The sequence below is a fragment of the Megascapheus bottae genome, chromosome 15 (assembly GCF_031878675.1).
Source record: "Megascapheus bottae isolate mThoBot1 chromosome 15, mThoBot2.hap1, whole genome shotgun sequence".
Classification (NCBI taxonomy): Eukaryota; Metazoa; Chordata; class Mammalia; order Rodentia; family Geomyidae; genus Megascapheus; species Megascapheus bottae.
In genome coordinates this window covers 33,649,048-33,674,941 of record NC_143523.1, presented here as the reverse complement: position 1 = coordinate 33,674,941, position 25,894 = coordinate 33,649,048, and the positions used below count along the sequence as shown (strand labels likewise).

Genomic DNA, 25,894 nt, shown 5'->3' with positions numbered 1-25,894 from the left:
TGGTACTGAGGAATCGAACTCGGGTCTTCATGCATGCGAGGCAAGCACTCTACCACTAGGCCAAACTCCCAGCCCCTACTTTTTACTTTTATCTATAAACTACCATCATGCCCTTTAGAACTATAAATGACATATCAAAACCTTGTTAAGTTGTAGACATTGATTATGTATTGTTTATATTAAAATGATCTCTCTAATTTGTTTATTTCCCTTCCACCAAAGATAACAGCATTTGATGGTATACAAGAAAGTGAGCCAGTTGTAGTCAATATTCGAGTAATGGATGCAAATGACAACACACCAACCTTCCCTGAGATATCCTATAATGTCTATGTATACACAGACATGAGCCCAGGGGACAGTGTCATCCAGGTAACTGCATGTGGATATGAGGGTATTCAAGAAAATTATTTCCATGATTAACCTACTGGTAAGAGCTGGATGTAGTGTGATATTTGTAAGAACTAGAGTATTTGCCTATGAAACTGAGAAGGGTTGGGGGAGAGACAAAGAGACAGAGAAAGAGAGGAGAGAGAGAGAACCATTAAGCTGAAAATAAATTGTATGGGAAAACTGACTTAAATACTTAAATTAATAATCATTTTTCAAATAAGAGTATATAGGTGTATGTGTTTAGACATCCAAATGGGTACTGGAGTTAGTTATTAGATATAATAGCAATGTATGTATTTATGCTTATTTTTAAAAGTTTACTATGCTAGGCATATTTAATATAGTGAACGTAATTTAAATACTAAAGTTGCTTCACATCGTGGAAATAAAATAAATTTGTTAATAAATGAAATAGACTATAGTAATAAAATGCTAGATAAAGCAGTTAGATATCGGTCTCCTATAAATGTGAGAAATGTTTTTCTAATTAAGCATTAAATAGTAAATGGTAGTGAGTTCTTTAGAATTAGCTGTGCTGTCGTTTGTAGCTTCAGAACCTTTTTTATTATATTTCATTTCAGGTTGATATTTAGAGGGGTTACAGTTACATTCATCAGGTACTGGGAACATTACTTCGTGAACATTGATATCACTTCCCATTTTTCCCCCACTTTCCCTCCACCCCCTTGCAATCATCTTTTTTCCTCTTCCCTTCCCTATTTCAAATAAACAAAGAAACATACATGTAATACACTAGGTACCAAAGTCAGCTATAGTAACAACATGAGATAAATAGTAAGGAGAAAAAAGAGAAAAAAATAACTTCACATATTACATTAAGAACAACAATCAGAAAGATATTTTATGTAATTTATATTTCCTTAGGTAAAATGTGCTGAGAGTTAAATGTGTTAAAATGTTACAATCAATAGTAAATTTTCTATAAAATTACTGTTTCAAATTACATTTGTTAGCACATCACAGAAAATATTTATTCTAGATTTACCTAAGTAACATTAATAATTTTGAGTTTACTTACTAACCTTAAAAATGATTTCTTCCCTAAATATTTTGTGTTCTTAATATTCTCAGTATAAATCATAAAGACACAACAATTTTTTCCTTGAGGCTTTAAGCAATCTTAACTACAGTTAAGTCTGATAAGATTGTTTTTATGCTTTCTAGTAGTTTGCAACAACAATTTTGAGGAGCTAATTAGAAATACAGATTAAAAAAGACTCACTTTAACTTTTCTGGATATGGATCTTGATGCATAGTACTAGGTTATGAATACTAAAACAGAAACTCCACTGTTTTCATATGTTCAGCGTCAGAGAAACAATTGACCTAGACTTTCCTCTAAATCTGGAAGACAAACCTAATAATTTTACATTACTTGCAGGCCAGAAAATAGTTGACTGTATGCACATTATAAAATGTGTCAACAAATTATTATTATATACTTACATATGCTGAATAATAACAAACATATAATATGACCTGACGGTAAATACATTTATTCCAAGTAAATAAATCAGTATATTTCCAATACATTTTAAAAGTTAGCCAAATGTTTGAACAATATTCATAAACCTTCATGCTCTATCTGGCCCTCTAATTGCATTTATCCTTCAGTGATACTGAACCTCCTAAAAATACCTTACTGTGGCGTTTACTTCCTCTTTTTTTAAAGATAATTTCCTGCTTCTTGGTCTCCTTCTGTTCTATTCATGTGTCAGTACTTTACCATTCTTTTCGAATCCTTTTAAATTATTTCTTCTGTGATCAAGACTTCTCTAGTAGTTTTAATTTTCTTTAGAAACTCCTATTCCTTACGTGTTTTGAATCTGTGTGTATACATACACAGCCGAACACTGGTTCTGGGTTTTGTACTCAGGTACTTGATGCTTTTCCTGAGCTTTTGTGCTCACACAGCACTCTACCAATTAAGCCACAGCTCCATGTTGAGCTTTCTGGTGGTTACTTGGAGATAAGAGTTTCACAGTGTTTCTTGCCTATCCTGACTTCCAAACATGGGGTCCTCAGATCTCAGTTTCCTGAGTAGCTAGAATGAACCATCAGCTGGTAAAATTTCAGTTCTTGCAACTCAGAGCAGTTTGTAGCCAAAGCAATAATATAGTGGGAAAACATGTTATCTGGAATCCCTGGAGAGACACATATGTGCATACAAATGCACATACACAAACTCATACACATGCTTGATTTTTCTATAACATTCTCATAAAATTAAACTCTTTATAACCATCTAAAATTCCCTTTGTTTTCTCACCCTTAAATTATGCACTAAAACAGATCAGAAAATCTTTCTCTTTCATTTGATGATTTAAGAACAGGATGAATCAGACAGCAACATTCATTCAAAGATTGCATTATTATTACTTACTACCCATGATTTAATATAAACTGAAAAGGACTTACTACTGTTCCTATTTGATTCATTGACTAAAACACATTTTCTAGATTAAATAGAAAGTGTCATTTGATTGCTGGGATACTGGACTTTCATTTCCTGACTATTCCTGCCATGTGGACCTAATCATTTCTATGTATGTGATAATGGTGGGAAATGCTTTTAAATGACAACCATAAACACATGTGTTGGTATGGTATAGTTTTCCTACGGAGGAAGTTATCTTATATTTTTATTTTGAGCACAGGACTATAACTACTTTGAAACTATATTTCCTCATGGAGTAGATGTGTATCATGTTATTAACTATGCACTGAAGGATAAAAGAAATGAACGCAACTAGAAAATGAATGAACAAATGAAGGGATAAGTAGGAATTGGCAAATACATTTGTCTTTATTCCTTATCATGTAGACCAAGACACCTACGTATTTCTTCAATGGGACATTCTTTCATAGGCAGCAAAATTATAGCTTGCACAGATAAAGGGATGACAATTATTTCTATGTTTTTTATTTAATTAGACCTGATTGTCATCTCCATAATGATATAATTGGAAATAAAAGTAAGTTTTGACAGAGAAACAGCCCGAAGGGACCAGAAATGTTTAACTAAGGAAACGATAGTAATTATGTGGAGGAACTGTATCTCAAAAATGTTTGCCTTAGGGGGATCTAAAGCTTTTTTTTCTGGCATTTGAAGGCTACAGAAGTTAATTTCCCTTATGGATCTCATTCTGAGACTGATCTCATGTTGCATTTAAAGATACTTTAAATGTACTTTCGTGATTTATGCAGATTACCATGATAGATTGTTGTACACCAATATGCTGCAAATGTAAAAAGTTATTTAAAGGCCAAAAAATTAAGCTTTTTAAGTCGATACATTTAATGTTATCCCTGGTGTATGGCAAGAGAATGACATGGCTATAAATCATCCCATAAGAGCAAAGAAATAAAACAAAATAGATTACCCATTGGGAAAAAACATTTACAACTAAATGACTCATTGAGATCTGTGATGTGCGATTGCCATGTAAAAACAAGACTTTATTTCTCCTGCTTCTACCCTTCCTTAACTTCAAGGACCCTTCAGAATATTAAGAATTCAAGTTTTCTTTAGTAACCTGATGTCAGGACAGTATCTATGATACAATGTAAGAGAAGGATATCAAGGAAGCATTTAGTGCCAGTTTGAGTGAAGCTGTACTATAGAGTTCATTTTGAGTTATAGATGAATCACCTCAAGGAGCCAGGCATGGTGGCTCATAGCTACTCAGGAGGCTGAAATCTGAGGATCAAGGTCCAAAACCAGCCCGGCACAAAAGGACCTGAGATTCTTACCTCCAATTAACCACTAGAAACGGGAAGTGGGGCGTGGCTCAAAGGTAGTGTGGTTGTCTTGAGCTGAAGAGCTCAGGGACAGCGCCCAGGCTGAGTTCAAGCCCCGCGACCCACGAAAAAAGTAAAACAAACAAACAAACAAAAACACCTCAAGGAACTGAGACAGAGCACTTTCCTAGAATATGGACCTTTCTGAATTAGCTAAAGCTTCATTTAATGAGGGAATTAAGTCCATCCTCTACTTTGGGCAGTCAGGACAGTACACAAGTCACTAAGATAAACACTCATAGTTAGAGAACATCAAAAGAATTTAGAGGTTCTGTAAATTTTGGGAAACAATGTAAAATGAATCTCTAATTTTGACATGCTAAGAAAGGAAAGGACTTGTTTATATATATATATATATATATATATATATATATATATGGACTGTGTGTTAAATGAAAAATAAGATATATCTGAGAAAAACATAATATATGTCTGTAAAGCAATACATTCTTGTTACTTTCGATATTCTTTTTTTGTCTTTCATTAATTTGACTATGATGCGTAGATCTTTTGTGTCTGTATTATTTGGCATATTTGAATTATTGGATCTTGACAATGACACTCTCATTGATCAAACTGTAAGGTCTTCTGATAACCAACTGTAATTGATGCTGTTCCATGTCTTTGGCCAACCTAGAGCAGTTTTAATCAAAAAATCAAAATCAAATCCTTCATACACAGCACCTTAAACATTCAATGGCCTTCCTTGCCTGCCATCACAGAGAGACCTGTTCAATTATCAAAACAAAAACCCTTCACATCTTTGGTGGATACTTCAGTATCCATCTTATGACATCTCTTTCAATGACCCAAGGGTATGAATTCCTTGTGTCTCAATGCTATTTGAAGTTCAGCATAGTATCTCTCCCTACCATATCCATCTTGACACCTCACAATAATTCTCATAGTCCTGAGTAAAGATTCCCTTGTCATTTTAACAAGTATCAGACTTTTCCCTTAATATTAAGGGTCTATATTTCTTTCATAATACATCTGATCTTCTTCACTCATGAGCAGACTCATGATATGCTTGTTTTGGTCCTAGATTTTACTTTCAGCCTAGCTTTTCAAGATTGACTCTACATCTATCAACCCTAAGTACAACCAAGGATTCTTACATACATTTTGCAAAATAATTATTCATATAATAAATCCACCATTGCTAAAATTTTACCTCCAGTGGGCTCCGCTTTGCTACTCTCAAGGGTAATTCAAGTCAGCGGTTGGTGAAAGGACTAGCTGTGTGGCAAAATAGGAAAAATAGTATTTTTGAAGTATCAGTCTTTTGGCAAAGTATAGAAGACAATAAAACAAATTAAATGAACATGCTATTATATTAACATGCTATTTCCTTATCCTCAAATGCAAATGAACTTTCATTCATCAATTCTGAGTTATAAAGTCTGGTTTGTCCTCATAAATGAAATTATCCATATTTTCACATTACTTACTATTTTGCAAGTCTGCTCATTTTATGATTGTGAATGTTATAGTAGGCAACAATATATGTCTATTAAAATTATAAGACAATAGTGTGCTGATATACTAATTCTTATTCTACTGAATGAAAATAATCAAAGGAGCAACTGACAGAAAAAATTACAATGCCACACACTCTATAATATAAGAGCAATTCTGCAACCTGTTCTATAAGTCATGATGTATCATTTCTCTCTGTTCCCACAAATATACAATATAGCAATGAAATTCAAATACAAATGACTGCCATCAATATGACGTGCTTGGAAAAAGAAGTAAATATCTAATAACAGAATGCAAACATATTGATTTTTTTACTCTGTCTCAAATTCAAATAAAAATCCAGACAGTAATTGAAGTTCTGCAAGGGACAGAAGTTTACTACGTATATATACTAATTGTATACAGTGAGATTTCCATACTTGCATGCAATACAATTAGATCATTTGCATCCCATTAATAATTCTGCTTATGTCCTTCTCATTGAATACCCTCATTGATGAAGAAATAGACAGTGAAGTTTCTAAAGAATAGTTCTCGTTAAGCATTTCAAAATTGTGTCTACATAAATCAAAAAATTCCCTTTCTTTACATCAGAAGACTATGATGTAGACATAACATGCCCATATCATGAAGGGTATATATTGGGTTATTGTTCATCTTTTTCATTGAAATAAATTGTATTGTTACATCTTTTTAGTCATTTAAATGTAATGTGAAAAATGTTAATCCACATTTTGGAAAACATGAGAATTAAGTCATAATTTTCTTGATAAGTAAGAACCAATAGTATAACACAAGGCCAGTTATTTTTTCTTGCAACTTCAACTTCCTCATTTTTTCCTTTCCAGAATAAGAAACATTGAAAGAAAATGACCAAAGAAGAAAAAATACAGGACACAGACATATATATTATCAGTAATTTTAATCTATTAATCAATTTACCTTGACGCAATGATTTTCAAATTTTCATCACCAATGACTGAACCCTTTATTCAACTTGCTTACACTCTTCTTTGCAAATTGCTTGTGTGCTGGCTAATATTTTCACACGTTTTTATAGACCAGTTATGTGTTTCTCAGCCACAGAGATATATTGTAAGAAATAAATCATTGAGTAGTTTTCTTATAGAGTTCACATAGGCAAAACTGAAAGATCAAGACTCATCTCATAGAAATAGCATTAAGGGATATTACAACCAAGGTGGATGAAGTCACTTCTGGGATATTATGACATACTCTCTTACAGTAAATTTTATAGTTACTATGTAGATGTATTTCCATAAGATTGGTAGGAGTATAGTTTGGAAATTATGCGTATACTACTATGTTTCATGCAACCTTAATATAATCATTTAATACCATTAGCAAGTATTAGGTACTAATAGATTTGTGTATGCTGCAAAATACAGGGTAGAGATTTGCTTATCCCAGTGTGATCACTAATATATAAGCCGTGAATTGCCATGCAGTTCTACAACAGTTACCACATCGTCAGTTACTAGGAACATTCCAGATCCATTCTAAACACATGAATCCACCACGATCTATAAAATAAATTGCTGACTTTACTGTCATTAGGCAGTACATAGCTATCTTCACATATGACCTTCCCTTTTCTTTGATCTGCTCTCTTTTCTTCTGACATCTTTGAGATCCTATCTTCAACACTGTTTATTTCTAAAGTGCATTCATACCTACCCTACAGTCAAAGACCAGGTAAAAATGAAATAAGCAATGTTCTATATAACATCATTGAATGTTTCTTTAAAATTTCCTTGACTTTAGGTTCCTTTTCTTCTGTTGTGTGTGTGTGTGTGTGTGTGTGTGTGTGTGTGTGTGTGCCTGTGAAAGTGTCAGTCCTAGGGTTAAGCACAGGTCCTAAACTTCTTTTGCTCAAAGCTGGCATTCTACTACCTGAGCCACACCATCACTGTGGTTTTTATGATTAATTTATTGACAGTAAGACTTTTAGGAAGTTTTTCTGCCTGGGTTGACTTAAAATCACAATCCTCCAATTTCAGCCTCCTGAGTGGCTGATTACAGGCAGGAGCACTGGTTCCTATCTTTAAGGTACTTGAATGAACAACATTATCACTGGTTGAAATTTAAGAATTGTTGTTTGTTTTCTACTTTCTAGTACTGGAGTATGGATAAGTATTTGAGATGCTTTTGCTTTGCATAAATGATACTTTTGTTTGCATATGGGCAAGCAACTATGATATATGTATTTTTTTGGTCAGTTGAGGGCTTGAGCTCAGGGCCTGAGCTTTTTCACTCAAGGCTAGCATTCTATCACTTTGTGCCACAGTCCCACTTCTAGTTTTCTAGTGGTTAATTAGAGATAAGAGCTTCATGGACTTTCCTGTCTAGGTTAGCTTAGACCACAATCCTCAGAACTCAGCCTTCTGCGTAGCTAAAGTTAGAGATGTGAGCCACCAGCACTCAGCCCTATTATTATTCTTTAGTACTCCTGAAAAAATAGTATGGAGCTAATTAAATAACTAACATGTATAATTTACTTGTGGTTAAATTTATAAGTATTCCCCTAGAAAATGGCTTCGTGGAGCTACTTTGGTCTCTGAATATGTGATCTGATGTGTGGTTGGTTGACTCTATAACGTTAGGGGTTTTCTGTTGCCTGTGCTTTGCAGACAGGTTTGATATTCACAGTGCCTCTCAGATGGATGTCTACTTCACTGTAATTATCATCCAACTTATCCTCCCTTCCAACCTCATTTATGAAAATATTAAATAAGACTAGCTATAATATCTATGTTCTGGAAGAACACTCCTCAATGCCCTGCATTCCTTGATTCATTGTCATTTATTACTAAATCCCTTTAGGCAATTTAAGTCCCATGAAGTATGTTCATATTGAATCCAGTTTAAGCTAAATTTTAATTAAGATTTCCTGAGATATTTTAAATCATTTACTCTAATCAAATTGATATTTCCTATGACATCAACCCTCCAATGTAATCCACAAACAAAAAGATCAAGAATTTTTCTAACAAGAACAAGTCTTGATAAATGTATATCTTTCAACTGCTACCATAAATAGTTCCCCTTTGTTTTGCCTTTAGGTCCAATGTCTGTCATAGCCATATAAATCCTAAAATTGTATCATGAAATGTCTTTCTTTCTGGCAGCCACAGCTGTCCATCTAAAAATACCCAAGCATGTTATTTAGCTTCATTATTGCCAGGCTGACAAATTTGGTTTGTCTTCTCAGTTATTTCTATTACTGATATTCCTGTGTGCATTGTATGCTAAATGTACAATATAATAAAAGAAAAAAAACAGAAAGAGAATATACCCCTGCTAGTGTGTTTGAGAACTTTATTTGTACTTAATGGGGCCATTAAACCTAAACTTTTATAGGGTATTAATTAACATGAATCTAAATGAAAATAAAGTTTCAAGGTAAAGTCATGATTTATTGAATAGAAAGTACCAGAGAATTTGTCAGATTCCTGGAGGAATTTGTAAACTATAAACAAATGTTACTAAATAGATGTAAAACAGAATCTGGAATACATAAGAAAGTGTAATTATAGAATAGAAAATAACTGCACAGGTCAATTTACTCCAATAGCAAGTTTTCTTTATTCAAAGGAAAACTCTCCCCATGTGTAAATAAGCAATTTTTTCCTTTACATTTATCATTTTGCTATAGTGAAAACAGAAAATTCTGTGAATACATGTAAAATGCACACAATTTCATTTCCATTTCAATCCACATTGTGAATGTATATGAGTCAAGAAGTCCAGAAGTTTTATTTCACATAACAAGTCTGCTTTACTTTAATGTGACTTCCGGGAATTAACAATAGTTGCTCTCCTTTCATACTCCATCATTCAAATATACTCTATTAGACAGCAATTGCTTGAAAAGGATTTTGAATGTGTTTACCAGCTCTATTCACATTGATCATTTCAGAGGCTCAAAACAGATTCTTTTCTCCGCAGAACTGTTTCTTGGGCTGCACCTGTCATGATATTCTGTGATAAGACATACACTTACTTGTAGTGTGTGAGGCCTTATCAGTCCATTGTAAGACAGTGTGTTCCATATAACACAGAAGACTATTATGAATGTAAGAACATAAAGGAAATAGACGGATAGCAGCAATAAACATACTTTTTTTTCTATTTCATTTTCCTCTGGCTTTTATGCTTCTGCATCAAAGACAGTAAGTGATATAGACAAAAACTATCAAATTTCCTATAGGCCTATCACATGGTTTAGAGGTTTCCTCTTCTTTATTAACTGTTTACATTTAATAATATAGAAGAGGACATCTTCAAGGTCCAACCATATTTTTCCTTACAGTTCTCACAAGGACAGGCAAATGTCTCAGTTTTGTAGTTTCTTAATTCATGACGACAAAGGCATATATGCCAAACACTTTTAACTTATGCTTTGTCTTTGGATGTAAGCTTCTGTTTTTTTCTTAAGGGAGAATGACAAGCGGTTGGTGAGAAGTTGAATCCCAAGAGGATGTTTATGTTGCGATTTTCAATTCCAGCTCACTGCAGTCGACGCAGATGAAGGGTCAAATGGAGAGATCACGTATGAAATCCTGGCTGGGGCAAAGGGAGACTTCATCATCAATAAAACAACAGGGCTTATCAGCATCGCTCCTGGGGTGGAATTGATAGTCGGCATGACTTATGCACTGACGGTCCAAGCAGCAGATAATGCTCCTCCTGCAGAGAGAAGGTAATTGATATTAGATCCAATACTGTCTTTTCAATGCTCCCGTCTAGCCCCATAATTAAATTTCAGAAACTCAGCCAGCATTCTTTTATCCTATAAACAACCAAATTAGATCAGAAAATCAGGGGGTGAATTCTCAGGGACTGTATGTTGTTATTTGGTTAAATTTTGGAGAGAAGAAAATAAGTCAAGATTAAGCCACAAAACAATTAACTATGATTTCACAGGCACAGAGGAGGCAAGTCTGTTCCTGTGCAAGTACTGGGTAGTGTTGGAGGCATGTTTTCTGTGTATTACTGAACAGCAATTTGGCAGCCAGTAAGACAAAGGTTATTTTCTTCAAACCAAGTCACAGGGGTATAAACAGCCTACACTGTCTCAGGGCTTTGAAGATATTTCTCAGTAATTAAAAATTGTTGCAAGATTTGTATAACATAAATCTGTAACATATATGCACTTAATATATACACTCTATACACACATGTGAAAGTGTAGATACACTACATCTTTTTTTTTTTCCAGTGGTGGAGCTTGAACTGAGAGCCTGAGCACTGTCCTTGTACTTTCTCAAATCTAGAGCTCTACCACTTGAGCCACAGCACCACTTCCAGCTTTTTTCTATGTATGTGGTACCAAGGAATCGAACCAGGGTCTTCGTGCATGCTAGGCAAGCACTCTACCACTAGGCCAAATTCCGGCCCCTACTCTACATCTTTTTTTTTTATTTTCTAGATGAAATATACTATTAGGCTTTGGCAGATTTTAATACCAAGTAAAATATAAATAATATCTACTAAGCAAGCTTCTGAGAATTTTTTCCCCTCACAATATATGAACATTGCATAATTGCCTCAAATATTTTCTCAGAATTATCAAATATTTCTTCATGTTTGAGAACCTCACTTTCTTTTTGGAGGGGGGCAGTCATGGGGCTTGAATTCTGGGCCTGGCCCCTGTCCCTGAACTCTTCAACTCAAGACTACTGCCCTACTCCTTGAGCCACATCTCTACCTCCCATTTTCTAGTGATTAATCATAGATAAGATTCTCAGGATCTTTAGTGACCGGGCTGGCTTTGAAACAGAATCCTCAGATCTCAGCCTCCTGAGTTGCTAGGAATACAGGCATGAGCCACTGTGCTGGGCAAGAACTCCACTTCTTTTTTAAATTATTGTCAGGTGATGTATAGAAGGGTTACAATTACATTCACCAGATAATAGGTGCATTACATCTCACACATTGATACCCCTTTTCATGTTTCTGTACCCAGTTCTCTCCCCCAACTCCCAATCATCTTGTTTTCCCCAGTTCCCTTTCCTATTTCAAATAAAGAAATAAACGTGTATACAATATACCAGGTAACAAAGTGAGATACAGTGTCAATATGAGATTAACAAAAGGGCAAAATAGAGAAGAGAAATAACATAGGACATTAAGAACAATAATCACACAAAATAAAGCTCTTGTTTCTATATCCTAGAGATCTTTTCATTACTCTCATCATACATGATCTTATGTATTTAGGTTTTGCTCTGATGTAATCCTCTGCTAGGAGAGTCTTAGATGTGCACTAATTATTACAGTTGTGGGAAACCATTTAGCCTGTGTTCCTTTGAGTCTGGCTTACTTCACTTAATATGATTTTCCAAGTCTTTTCATTTCATTAGAGGAGGGGTACTACATCTTCTTGTTCCAATCATTTACTGAGGGGCATCTGGGTTGGTTCCATATCTTTGTTATGATAAATAGTGCTGCAATGAACATCTTTGTGCTAGTGGATTTAGTATGTCCTTGTTTCTGTTTGGGTAAATGCCAAGGAGTGGAATTACTGGAGTTCTATGTTTATTCTTTTGAGGAACTGCCATACTGCTTTCCCTAGTGGTTGAATGAGTTTACATTCCCACCAACAGTGTAGTAGTGATCCCTCCTGGCTACATCCACGCCAGCATCTGTTCTTAATAGATTTCTTGATCCTGGTCATTCTAACTGGAGTGAGGTGGAATCGCAAATTGTTTTGATTTGCATTTTTTTTATTGCCAGAGATATTGAACATTTCTTCTTGTTTCTGTAGGTCATTCTTATTTCCTCTTCAGAGAAGTCTCTCTTTAGCCCATCTTTTAATGGGATGGTTGTTCCTTTGAAGATTTGTTTTGGAGAGATTCAGTTTTTTGAGCTGTAGATATATTTTAGATATGAGGCTTTTGTCTTTTGTATGGCTAGTGAAGATCTTCTCCCACTCTGTCGGCTTTCTATTGAGTTTCCTAGCTATGTCCTTTTCCCTACAGAAGTTCTGCAGTTTAATGCAGGCCCATTTGTACAAACATTCTTTAATTAGTTGTGTTTCTGGATCTTTATTAAGAAAGTTTTGACCTGTGCCAAGGAGACCTAGTGTATTTTCTATTCCTTCTTGTAAAGTTTGCAGGGTATCTGCTTTACCTCAAGGTCTTTGACCCATTTGGAATTAATCCTGGTGCGGGGTGATGTGGAAGGATCCAACTTTAATTTTATACAGGTGCTTAACCAGGTCTGCCATCATCCCTTGTTGAAGAGGCTGTCTTCCATTCAATTTTTTTTTTTGCTCCCTTACCAAATATTAGGTGGCCATAGGTCTGCAGGTTGATTTCTGGGTCATCAGTTTTATTCCATTGGTCCTCAGGCCTGTTCTCATGCCAGTACCAAGCTGTTTTGGTTATTATAGCTCTACCAGTAGAAGAAAGCAAATTATTAAAAATCAAACTAACAAAACAAGGAGTTAGTTCTTTGAAATAATTAACAAAATTGACAGACCCTTAGCAAATCTTACCAAAAAAAAATGGAAGGGAACACACCCAAATAGACAAAATCATGGATGAGAATGGAAATATGATGACAGTAATTACCCAGATCCAGAGCATCATAAGGGAATACTGCCAACAAATTTGAGAATCCAGAAGAAATGGATTAATTTCTAGCCAAAATTAACATACACCAAACTGAACCAAGAAGACCTAATCCAAACAAACAGACCTATTTCAAGTACTGAAATAGAAATGGCAATAAGAGACCTTTCATCCAAGAAAAGCCCAGGGCCTGATGGAGTCACAGCTGAATTCTATAAGGCCTTCAAAGCAGAGTTCACACCAATACTCCTCAGGCTCTTCAATGAAATTGAAAGCGAAGGCTCTTTACCAAACTCATTCTTAAAGAACTCCACTTTAATGTTTTTTTTTTAATGTGTCGTTCTTACTTTTAGCGGTGATGGAGAAACAAACATATTACATATCACTCTTAATGCATGCAAATATTCCACTACAGTAAAATCCCATCCAGCACATATTATATTGCATGAAATTATAGGAATTTTATATGACAGCTAAGTTGATTTTCTATATGTAAGAATTCACAACTCCAACTGCAATATTTGAAGACTCTATACAATCTCTACAATTTTTCTAATATCATACATTTGGATTTTTGCCACGTTGACAAAAAAGAATATTATTTGTCCATGTTATTGTAAGTAAATGTGAATATATTTTCTCTCTTCAAAAGCCAACTTTGTTACATTTTTTCTATTTTTATTAGTTTATAATAGTGTAAAAGAGGTTCTGTCACCAGATGCAGGTGAGGGTTAGTGAAGTTTTCCTACATTTAAAGGTCCTTGACATTGCAGAATAAGAATTTCTGAGTAAGTCACAATGGTAAGAAAACTTCTCATAGCTGTTGAGTAAGTAAACAAGTAGGCAAGGTGACAAAGAGACCAGCAGAAAGGCAGGGTCACACTCTAACAGAGTGTGTGTGCTCTCATAGTGAGAGAGAGACACACAAAAGGAGAGAGACAGAGAGAGAGAAAGAGAGAGAGGAAGAGAGAGAGAGAGAGAGCAAGAGACAGAGAGGGGTGGAGGGAGAGGTTCTTAGATGTTGCAGTAATTATATGGTAATCTGGCCTCAAAAGTATGCAATGATAGGTGTTTTGAGTTAGCTATAATCACACAATATTATTATCTGAGTTTCCAGGTAAGAAATTATCCTACCATAAAACAGAGCCTTGAGATATAGAAGCAGCCTGCTATCTGCATTTGGGCCAGGTGGTGACTTAAGTTCGGAGAAGCAATTTTCTCAGGAAGGAATGCATTCTGTTGTCTTTATTTGAAGCATAATAGCGCTTCTCTGTTTCTAAATAATGTATTTCTTTTTCCTTAATTCATAAGGTTTCATTTTCCCCTAAATGACTTGTACCTCCTGAATTTTTGGTTAGTTAACCATACCTCATTTTCCTCTAGACTATCCACCTTCAATTTCACTGTAATATTTTCATAAATGAATTCAATGTCCCCTCCAAATGCCAGAGTTTCATGAAACACTTTCAGCAGGGTTTCTTATATTTTCACAATGTGTAGCTTACTCTGATCACAATCTGTGTATTCTCTGTTACACATTGTGTTAATTTTTCTATCGATATGGTGAGCCTAGGTCACTATTCATCTATAGTTTCTATCAGAGCTTTGTGGATTTTCATCATAAACGTCAACCTTTGTTGGCATCGGAACACATCCAGTTCAAACTTCAGGGTATTGATGTTGACTCAGTTTTCTCCACCAACTAGCCAATTGTTTCAGCACAATATTTGGAATATTTCCTCTTTTAACTAATTGCAGTTTACATTAAGTGTATCAAATATTGTATTTTGATTTCTTTATTTTCTATACTCCATTTGTAATTTATCATTGTGAGTCATAGTCATGTGAGATATTTTTTCTCTCTCTGGCAAATGACTCTAGGGGGAAAGACAAAGCAGTAGGCAAGGTTAGTATGTGGAGTACCACAGTTGGAAGAGGTCTACAGAAATGTTGCTCATGTCTGGAATCAAACAAGTTATGATCACTAGTGCAGACAGGGAATGGTCAATAAGTAATAAATGTTATACATGTTGGAACTTGATAAAATTGGCTACTTGCCATCAAAAACAATGATAACAATTTCTATAATATATAAAACTTTCTATAATTTTTATGGGTTGACAGCTTGTGTTTACAAACTTCAATAGGAATGATTCTCAAAGGTAATGTAAAATAATAAGTCATAGTGAAATTAGGAATAGTTCATAATTGTTTATTGTATAGTTTGATTATAAAGGAGGACAATAATGTAACCATAAAATAGCATGTCTAATATATTATTTGCCCTAATTGTTCATTAAGTCACTTAATTCAGTTATACTGAATATATATTTAATTGTGGCATGAATTCTTAGGTATTTATCATTGCTTTTATCATATATAGAAGCTCCTATATAACTTCTAAGATTATGACAAAAGGACTGATACATGATATAGTATCATCTTATTATTTCTATTTTTTTCTCAAAGAATTTAAGGCTGCTTTTACTTACTACATAATTAATTTTCTTTTCAGTTAAGTATTTTTTCTTGCAAGTATATAAATGTTATTTTAGCTAATATTGAATCTCATACTTAACATTAAAAGACTCAACAACAGATAATGAATAAATAAATGAGTACACATGTATTTTAAGAAACAAAATCAAATACATTGAAGAACAAATGGAGGGATGACATAGAAGAGGATTCATTATACTTATAAACTGATTTGTGGACTTGAAATACCTGTGTACAACTACTTAAAGATAATTTAGAAAGCAACAACAATAACAAAATAATGAGTTTGGCAGGGGATTTTTAAGATGGGTGAGATGCTATCTCCACACTCCAGGTCTTAAGATTGCATCACAACAGAATCCAGGCCTGTGATCATAAATAAAACAGTGCAGGATGACTTGAGCCAACACTATATCCTCAAATCCAAGTGAGGAAACAAGAGCCAATATTAGGAGACATGAATAACCAATTTATTGGGGGAAATTTTGACTGGAATGAGGCATTTGATCATATCAATGGGCAACTCATAAGGTATCACCTATTTTCTACTATCAGTATCAAGTTCAGTTGTATAGATTCTTTACTATTGCCTTTTAGAATACTGATTCATCTTTCATTTATACCCTCTTCTTTAGTTGTATAAAACTTATACTTTTGGGTTTTATTCCTCTGTGAACACACAGAGTAAGGTACACCCTGTTTTGAATGCAAATATATCTAATATACTCTTTATTCTTCCCTATAATATCCCTGGAAATTTTGTTAGTTGTTCTTGTTGTTTTTCTGTCCTGCTATGATTGTTCTTAAAGTCTCTGTTTCTGTAGTTTTTTTGTGTGTGTTTCCAAATTACAGAATAGGACTTGTGAGCACAAACTCTAAATATAGCTTTTGTAGAATGCTAGTCTTAAGAGACAAAGGAAAATAAAACCACACTATCTGCTGTATTTTAAGACTAGGAAAACAATATAAACACCTGTAACTTCTTCCCTTGAAACTAGGTAGAAAAGTAGGAATGAAACATATATTGTGGCACATATTGATGTATTTAAATACAACCTACCAAACAGAGTTTACAGGCCGCTTTTTGCCAGCAACGCCCTTTCAATTATTCCAACGTATTATTATAAATTATTGATTATTATAATACTGGAGAAATTATATCATTCCTAAATTCAAAGTAGCAAAAATCTACCTTTCTAACTCTTCTTCATCCATGTTTGTATTCTTACAATCATTTTAACTTTTCAATAATTTTTAATCATGAATTTTTAAATAATCTGATATCACAGTCTGAATCCACCGCTTCCAATGATTTACATATTGAATAAGATAGCATCCTTTCTTACAACCTGAGATATTTCTGTATTTAAACCAAATGGCTAAGTTAAAATTTCACCTTGCTGTTTACTTTATCTTTGGTTACTTATTAGTTTTATAACTTTAATACAGTCATCTAATCTTTATGATTTTTTTTAATTTGTTGTCTGTAAGGCTAGTCAGTTCAGTGAGGTAATTTTCAAGTGTCTTTAAGCTAATAATTTTTTTGTGATACATACATTTTATCTTTTGGTCCACATGGACATTATCAAATGAGAAAAAATGAATACTTTAGGATTATCACTGATAGAAATGAAGATTTATCAACAGCATACAGATATTACACAAATAAAATTTGATTAGATAGATGTTCAGTTTTATGCATTTAAGACTCTATAAAAATTTAAATATGAAATGCTCACATAAAGTATTTTTATGTACTGAGTCAGTGCCTTGTTTCATTATGTGCTTAAACAATGCTGTTGAATTACTACTACTTATCATAGCTTTTATCATTTTATTGTTAATACTATTAATATTCAATTGTAGGAAAGCTATTTCTGACACTGCTCAGACATGGGAAACAGAAAATATATTATTTCTAAAGGCAACATCCCTCAAGAATAATAATGTATATTTAAACACATTTTAGATGTTGAAGAGCAAGCAAGACCTTGAAATCTCCTCTTTCCCAACTAATGCTAAGATCTAGTGTGAGAGGTAAAAAACATGTAATTACAAGTCTCAACCTTGACTTACTTGGGAAGGAGCAGAGCAAGAAAACAAGTTAGACTGGTGCATAACACAAAGCAAAACACCTGTAAGCCAAATTTCAGTGTTCATATTCTGTATCTCACTTAAAAGATTTCAAAAGGATGGATGGTACATTAGCTTTAACGAATCTGAGAAAAAAAATAATTGCAGGTGACCAAAATGTTGAATGATGATCTCAGTTTTTCCAACTAGTTAGGCAAGTGCTCTTACTACTCACACATGCCTCTAGCTCCAATTGCCCCTGGCTGCTTTTTTTTTTTAATTTTATTTTGTATTGTCTGGGCAATTATATAGAGGGGTTACAGTTACATTCACCAGGTAGTAGATGCATTACTTCTCACACATTGATACCCCTTCTCATGTTTTTGTCCCCATTTGCCTCCCCCCCACCCTCTCCCAACCATCTTGTTCCCCCCCCCTTCCCTTTCCTATTTTAAATAGACAAATAAACATATACACAATATACCAGGTAACAAAGTCAGATACAGTAACAATATGAGATTAACCAAAGGACAAAAAAAATGAGATGAGAAATAATATAGGACATTAAAAACAACAATCACATAAGATAAAGCTCTTGTTTCCATATCCTAGAGATCCTTTTATTTAGTCTTGAGACACATTCTAGCTCCTTGTTAAATCATGTCCCTGGGCCAGATCCAGCAATATGTGTAGTTTAGATTAAAGGCATGGGCCATTGCATCTATCTTTTTGGTAGGAAAGGATCTTTAAAACTTTTCTCCCCTGGGGGGGCAGATAGGAGGGGCTGGAAAGAGTCAATCTTTCTGAGTCATTTTCTTCCTAGTCTTATCTCTGGTGTTAGTGGGATCAAAGGAAGAAGCCACAGGGGCCTGTAGTGACCTCCTCTTTTATTTCAAGCATGTAATGGAACCAGTTTTATTCTACTTGGAGAAAGTGTAGTCCTCAGATAGAAGTTATAAAACATGATTTTTAAACTGAAAACACACACAATTTTATGAAAATGATGTTTACAGTATATACTACAGGGAAAATTGCTATAGTTATGTAAAATACATATATCTTCCAGAATGGAGGATTGCCCATATCAATTAACAAATCTTGTTTGAGTCAGAGTTTCTTCTGTATAAAGCTCTAGTATCTTAGTTCTTTGGCTTTCATTTTCTTAAAACAGAATTCATTGTTAAACAATATCAGCTGATACATTAATGATAAGGATAATTTTTTATTATGATAGTTTCATATTCGGCAAGGAAAAAATATTCCCATCATAGAAGGGTCTGACTAAACCTCAATTTTTAAATTTCATATTATAATCTCCAAAATAGATTCAAACAACTTTCTTTTGTCCATATTTTATGAGTATTATCTTAAAATCTTGAATCTTGATATACAAGTACCTAGGACTGTGAATGTTAGCAATTGAACTGACTGAACACAGCTCACAATATTTTTTGTGTGCTGTTTAAATCCTTGCTCCTCCTGTCAGTTTTCTAGGATGATAGCTTGAAACACGGTTCCCTTTACCAGACGTTTATAGAACATATATATATATATATATATATATATATTTTTTTATTTTTTTTGCCAGTCCTGGGCTTGAACTCAGGTCCTGAGCACTGTCCTTGGATTTCTCAATGCTAGAGCTCTACCACTTGAGCCTCAGCACCATTTCTGGCTTTTTTTGTATGTATATGGTACTGAGGAATAGAACCTGGGTTTTCGTGCATGCTAGGCAAGCACTCTAGCACTAAGCCAAACTCCTGGCTCCATATAGAACATATTTTTTACCTTAAAAATGATAACAGGGATTAAGAATAAAGTCAGAAATCAATGTCAGATAATTTATAATTTTTCATGATTAATCTAAGTAGGAAAAATAAGTGGAGGCAGTTTTTCCCTTTTTATTAGACTAATTTCATAAACACATTATATTTTGCAGATAGTAATTTTATGTTTTATCCTCCCAGGGTTTTTACTGTTTTCTATAAAAATTTGAAAATTCTTTGGTCTACAAACCCACGAAATGAATAAAGGATGTGCATTCGAACTTTAAGTGTGATATAGCCTTTTGAGACTCTTGTTCCCTTCTCATTCTCTGCAGGCACTCCATCTGCACAGTGTACATTGAAGTACTTCCTCCAAATAATCAAAGTCCTCCCCGTTTCCCACAGCTGATGTACAGCCTGGAAATCAGTGAAGCCATGAGGATTGGCGCTGTTTTGTTAAATCTACAGGTAAGCTCTCTGGGATGTTCATGTGTGTAGAGTGGGTATAAAAAGAGACAAACCCAAAAGCTAATGAATTTGTGTCTGCACAAGGGGAAAAACCATGCTTGCTTTTATTCTATAGAATAAAAATTCCCGCTATAAAGAAAAGCAACAATGATAGGGGTAGAGGGTTCTTACCACTAATCTAGTCTATTGATTTTCACAATTCAAGGATGCATGTTTGGCTGTCAGGGATTAGCTGTAATCATTACAGGAGAGAATGAAGGGATTGGAACCAGGCAGTGGAATATGTTTTGCTTTGCAAAAGCAACAACAGCTGACTATAATTTTCTGACTTGGATGTCTTACACAGCTGGATTTATTTTTACTGCAGTATTGTATAAGAGAGAGAGAAAAAAGTCTACTCCAATGCTGATAGTAGACTTGCAGATTTGCAGGCTCATATTACTTTAATTCTATAAGAGAAAGTTTTATAATTCTTGCTCTCAAGTTTCTTCGGGAAAAGTGGAGAGATGAGTTTCCTCTAGTAGTTAGCTTTTGCTTTTCCCCAATTTACTAAAGAATTTGCTTTTGTTGTTTATTCACCATTAGAACAAGTGGGAACAGCATATTTGAATGATAGTATTACTAACAATAAAAAATTAAAATTTGGGGTGCAACTAACTTCTATATGTAATCTAAGGTATTTGGGAGGCTGAAATCTGAGGACAAGTTTTCAAAACTTGCCAAGGAAAAAAGTCATTGCCACTGTTACCAACAAAAAGGAGAAAGTAGAAATGTAGCACTAGCCGTAAGTGATAAGTCCCTGCAAGAGTGGAACACCTCAGTTTAAGATTCAGTACCAGTGCACTGGTGCATATGACGTGCACCCCTCTCCCCCACCACAAACACACACGTACACACAAGGTTGAAATTTGGGAAACATGGTTGAAAGCCTGCCTGGATAACAAAGCTCGTGAAAAGCTGATCTTCAATTAACTACCAAGAAAGCCTTAAGTAGAGCTTTGGCTCCAGTGGTAGAGCTCTAACCTTGAGCCTCCTGTCTCCTCCCCCAAAATAACAAACAAGAACAAAAATAACCTCAGTAACAGTGCTCTCACTCTGTGTTCATGCTCCAGGATCAGGACAGGAAGACACACACACACACACACACACACACACACACACATGCACACACACACACACACACACACGATTAAAATATTTCAATGACAAAATTTAATGCCAGACATATTGTTTCTTCAAGGAGGAGGAAGTAGGTAGATTCCGCCAGCAAAAAAGAAAACAGAGAAAGAAATAAAACAACACAAACCTTACATTTCGAGGGCAAGAAAATATCTATGTGTTACAATTAAAATTCCTTAGCAATGTTTTCTTAAGTAACTTAGCCTTCTATGAGGAAAGGCACATTACTCATAAAGTGGCCGTGGTTTGATTTCAATGAATTTATAAAGGCTTAGTAGCCTTATTATTGGAGAGCGATACCACCTATACTCTAAAGGCTTTGGCCTTTTCATATTTCACATTTCTTGCGTACAAAAGTTGAAAAAAATACCTAGTCTACTTGGAATGACATTTCTATTCACCCTCTGTGGTGCTGGCAGAAATGAAAGAAAAGGTGCCAATTGCAGTGCCAATCACTGTTGGAAGAATTAAGAGTATCCCTTTTTCAAAGCTGTCAACCACCTACTTTTGTTCATGACCAACCCAGAAAGAATTTAAACTAGTGACCTAAAAGTCAAAAAGCTTCATCAAATTACTTTTTGAAAGGCTTGTTTTAGTCAGAGAATACATGAGAGATATTCTGTCTGCCAAGAGACCTCTCTCTTGTGACATTACCTAGTGCCAAAGCAGTACTTGCTTTAGAGTGACCCAAAAATGTATACACAAGAATCTGGTTTCAAAATAATCTGTTTTGATTTACATGGTTCTTTTCAGAGGGCAATTCTTCTTTTGTTCTTTATGTGTGTTCCATTTATTCAATCTGAAAGTTGCTTGGGGGTCTGATTTTTTCTGTATTAATCCTGTTTCATTGGCTCTGAAGTGATGGGATTCCATAGTAAAAGCGTATCCCACCTCAGCTTTATCAGACCTCTTCTCTTGATTGTGCTTCATATGAGTTTCAATTGTTCTTTTTTGTTTGTTTGTTTGTTTGTTTGCCAGTCCTGGGCTTGGGCTCAGGGCTTGAGCACTGTCCTTGGACTTTCTCAAGGCTAGCACTCGACCACTTGAGCCTCAGCACCACTTCCAGCTTTTTGCTATGTATGTGGTATCGAGGAATCAAACCCAGGTCTTCGTGCATGCTAGGCAAGCACTCTACCACTAGGCCAAACTCCCGGCCCTTTTCAATTGTTCTTATTCAGAATTTTTCTGGTATTACTTAAAAGATTGACTGTATTTATTCTTAACTTAGCAGTAAACCCTGTGGTAATGTTGTACATTGACGTGATGTCAAATGGCACCAGGAAGCTAATTGTAGAATCTATCACCTAACTCTGTGTTTGACTTTGCTCAGGGTATGTATACTTACTCCACAGACATGAGCAAATGCCAAAACAATAAGCAACAACAAAATGACTGTCTTCTGCTTCTGAGATGGTTGCTTAGATTTTGTCAACACATTTGAGACATTGAACTAACATTTTCAATTATAAAGTCAATCAAGTATGGCAAGTTCCTCTTTCTTTGTGTCTTTGATTTTGTTTTTCAAAACACATACACACACAAACATCGAAGCAAGGCTTTCCAATATGTTAATATGGCATTATCAAATACATGTTGTCCTTTTTTCCTCATAAGAAAATTATCTCTTTCCAGATCATCTGTATTTGTGCTTCACATTAAGTCATCATTTTTAGAGGTAAAATTAGTCCATATCATCATCATCATCATCATCATCATCATGCACATAAATAAAAACATGAAAAGGGGTATCAATGTGGGAGAAGTAATGCACCTAGTACCTGATGAATGTAACTCTAACCCCTCTATACATTAACACAACAATAAAATTTCTAAAAATGGACAAGAGTTAATAAGTACTTAATAACTGAGAACTATTTCAAATCTTACTTTAAATTTTACTATTTCAGTAAGAGCTTCAGAGGTCACTTTTAGATGTACACCCATATGGATTATTGCCTCTTCTTCTTTGTTGTTGCTTTTCAGTGATTTCCATTTTCTTTCAATAATGATGAAACTTTTATCAAGGAAAATTTTCTTACAATAAGTAATAGCATTCATTAAAAATCAGTTGATTAGACAGAGTTTGACAAATTAGAATTTTGAACAAGTTGCCTTAATTGTAGTTTTTGTCTTCACCAAAATGTATCTTGATTATTTTTGGTGATTTTGTTATCAAATTTTTCACTTGCCATTTGTAATAGGTTAACATTTTTTAAATAGTTTTAACAATTTTATACAAATAGTTACATACATATATGCAATGCTGTTCTAATATCTGTCACATTTTAATAGACTTTTTCTATTTTCACTGTTATGAATTTAGCTATGAAAGTGAGTGGCAGTGAAATCCCATAATATACTTTATATATGTCATTGACGAGGGGACTAAACAACGGTTTTGTTGGTTTTTCATAGTTTTAAAGAAGTACTTTGTGAAAAAATCAAAATAAACAATAACATGTAGAACCTATATGTAGACCATAATGCCAATAGTTGTTGACATCTCTTTTTTCCTGTCTTTGTTCTTTTTCTTTCCCATGTGCTAGGATTTCATTCAATGTCCAAGTTCTTGTTCATGGTTTGGGCTTTATCCCTTGCACCACACCTACAGCCTGCACCATACATACATGGATAACTGGGGACAACATCTCCCATATTTTACAGCCTACACTGGCTTCAAACTGTGAACCTCCTGGTCTCAAAATCCTCAGTAGCTGGAAATACTGGCCCGAGCCCCAGGATACCCTTCTCCTGGCAAAAACAAACAAAACAAAACAACAGCAAAAAAGATTGAGACAACGAATAAACTATCTATTGCTGAAAAATAGTTCATAGCAATTAATTTAATCCTAAAAAGGGAAAATTTAATACCTTACTTGTATGAGTTAATATGGAAGAAATGTATGACTAAAGTTGTGGAAGACAGTCAGGGAACTTAGAACAATACATAGGTAAATAAAATGTTAAAGCATATTCCAAAGATAATTTGTACCAGCAATACTCTTTCCACTCTTTTCTGATATAGTAAACAATCTAACATTCTAAAACACAAACATAGATGTCAAGGAAACCATTATTTTAATGAATGTATCAACCTAAAAATTTTAATAAGACATCAGTAATCACAGGAGATCCTTGAAGGTTCCTTAACTTCAATGCCCCCACAAAACCAGGGAAACAACTTTTCATTGTAAAGTGGGAAACTTGCAGTAGTCAAATTCCAGGTAAATTCTGCAAATATCCACTCCAAGAGTCTATGAGTTTACTATTGTTCTGTCCACTCTTTTACAACCATTGAAGTTTGCTAAGTCTCTTCAGCTTGAATTAGAATCACCAGAAATAATTTCAGTATCTAAAGGATGCCTAGGTATTACTTTTCCCCCCTAAAACTCAACTTTATTATTTGGGGTCTCTTTTATCATTGTTTTGAAGAGAGAAAGGAAATGTTATAGCAGCTGTCAATAAATATTATACTAAGTCCCATTTGACTTATGTGAAAACTTAATTTAGTAACTGTTTTAAAATTCTGGTTCCATAGTGATTTGAGTACCTGTGCTTGTTGGAAAGTTTTTCTTTTCCTGCCTTCTTTCTGCCAGAATCTGCAATCTCAGGAAAAGTAGCTCAGAGACAAAAAGTATGACAATCTACAAATCAATAAGGATCAGCCCAAAGAGTTAATATTGTCAACTGAAGAAAAAGACACATTCATGCATTAATTGAATATAAGTATTCATCAGTTTGTATTTATTTTATTTATCTTTATGGATTTTCTTCTATCTATAGTAATAGTTTGAAATCCCTGGAATATAACCTATGATCTTCAGGGAATTATTATTCATAGTCCTGAAGAAAAATCCCCCTGCCTTGATCTCTCTACAAAATGGATTATTTTTCCAGAACAGTTTGTATTAAATGCAGGCTACGTTATAATAGACTACAACACATTCTCAGATCTTATCTGAGGTGCTATTTCAAATATCTTCTTGATGTTCTAGAGTATTTTGATGTTCTAGAGTATTCAGGGAGTTTTGCTGCCACTTGTTTTCCTTACTTTTAGGGATGAACATAAGAAAGGCTGTAGATTCATCCAGAAGATGATGTGGGAGTTTCTTATTCATGCATGCTGAACACCTGGTATATGTACAGTGTCCATAAATCACAGGCTTCCCGCTACAGAATTTATACTCTCATTTGTATTATAAGGATTGCTTTGCATACATTATTTGGAGGTTTAATCTTCTATAATCTAAGTAGCTTTTCTCTAAGTGAAAGTGTTACCGCACAAATGAATACTGAGGACTGTACTAAAAGAGAGTCATTCCCCTTGTAATTATTTAATATAACATTTATTCCATTTCATAGGTGATCCTGTCATTAATAAATATGGGGAGTAGAAATCTCTTGACTTTCTTCTTTGTTTTCAGTTCATTTACTAGGAAATTTCTTCATGTATCTTTCCAATGAGATGCTGCCCAAGGATTGAATGTTGCATTTCTAGTTACCTGAGAAATATTCCAGATTTCTTTTTTTCTAAATAATATATCAGAATAAGTTGGGCTCACACCTGTAATCCTAGCTACTCAGGAGACTGAGATCTGAGGATGAAGGTTCAAA

The 25,894-nt window shown here is 34.4% G+C and overlaps 1 protein-coding gene across 1 annotated transcript in view; it reads left to right on the top strand.

Annotated features, from left to right (window-relative positions):
- Pcdh15 (protocadherin related 15) overlaps positions 1–25,894 on the top strand; it is a 514,067-nt gene that overhangs the window by 321,987 nt on the left and 166,186 nt on the right. Inside the window, exons 15-17 of the mRNA XM_090346943.1 lie at positions 223–372; positions 10,227–10,420; positions 19,969–20,101. Coding sequence (XP_090203069.1) covers positions 223–372; positions 10,227–10,420; positions 19,969–20,101 — 477 coding nt within the window. The remainder of the gene's footprint in view (positions 1–222; positions 373–10,226; positions 10,421–19,968; positions 20,102–25,894) is intronic.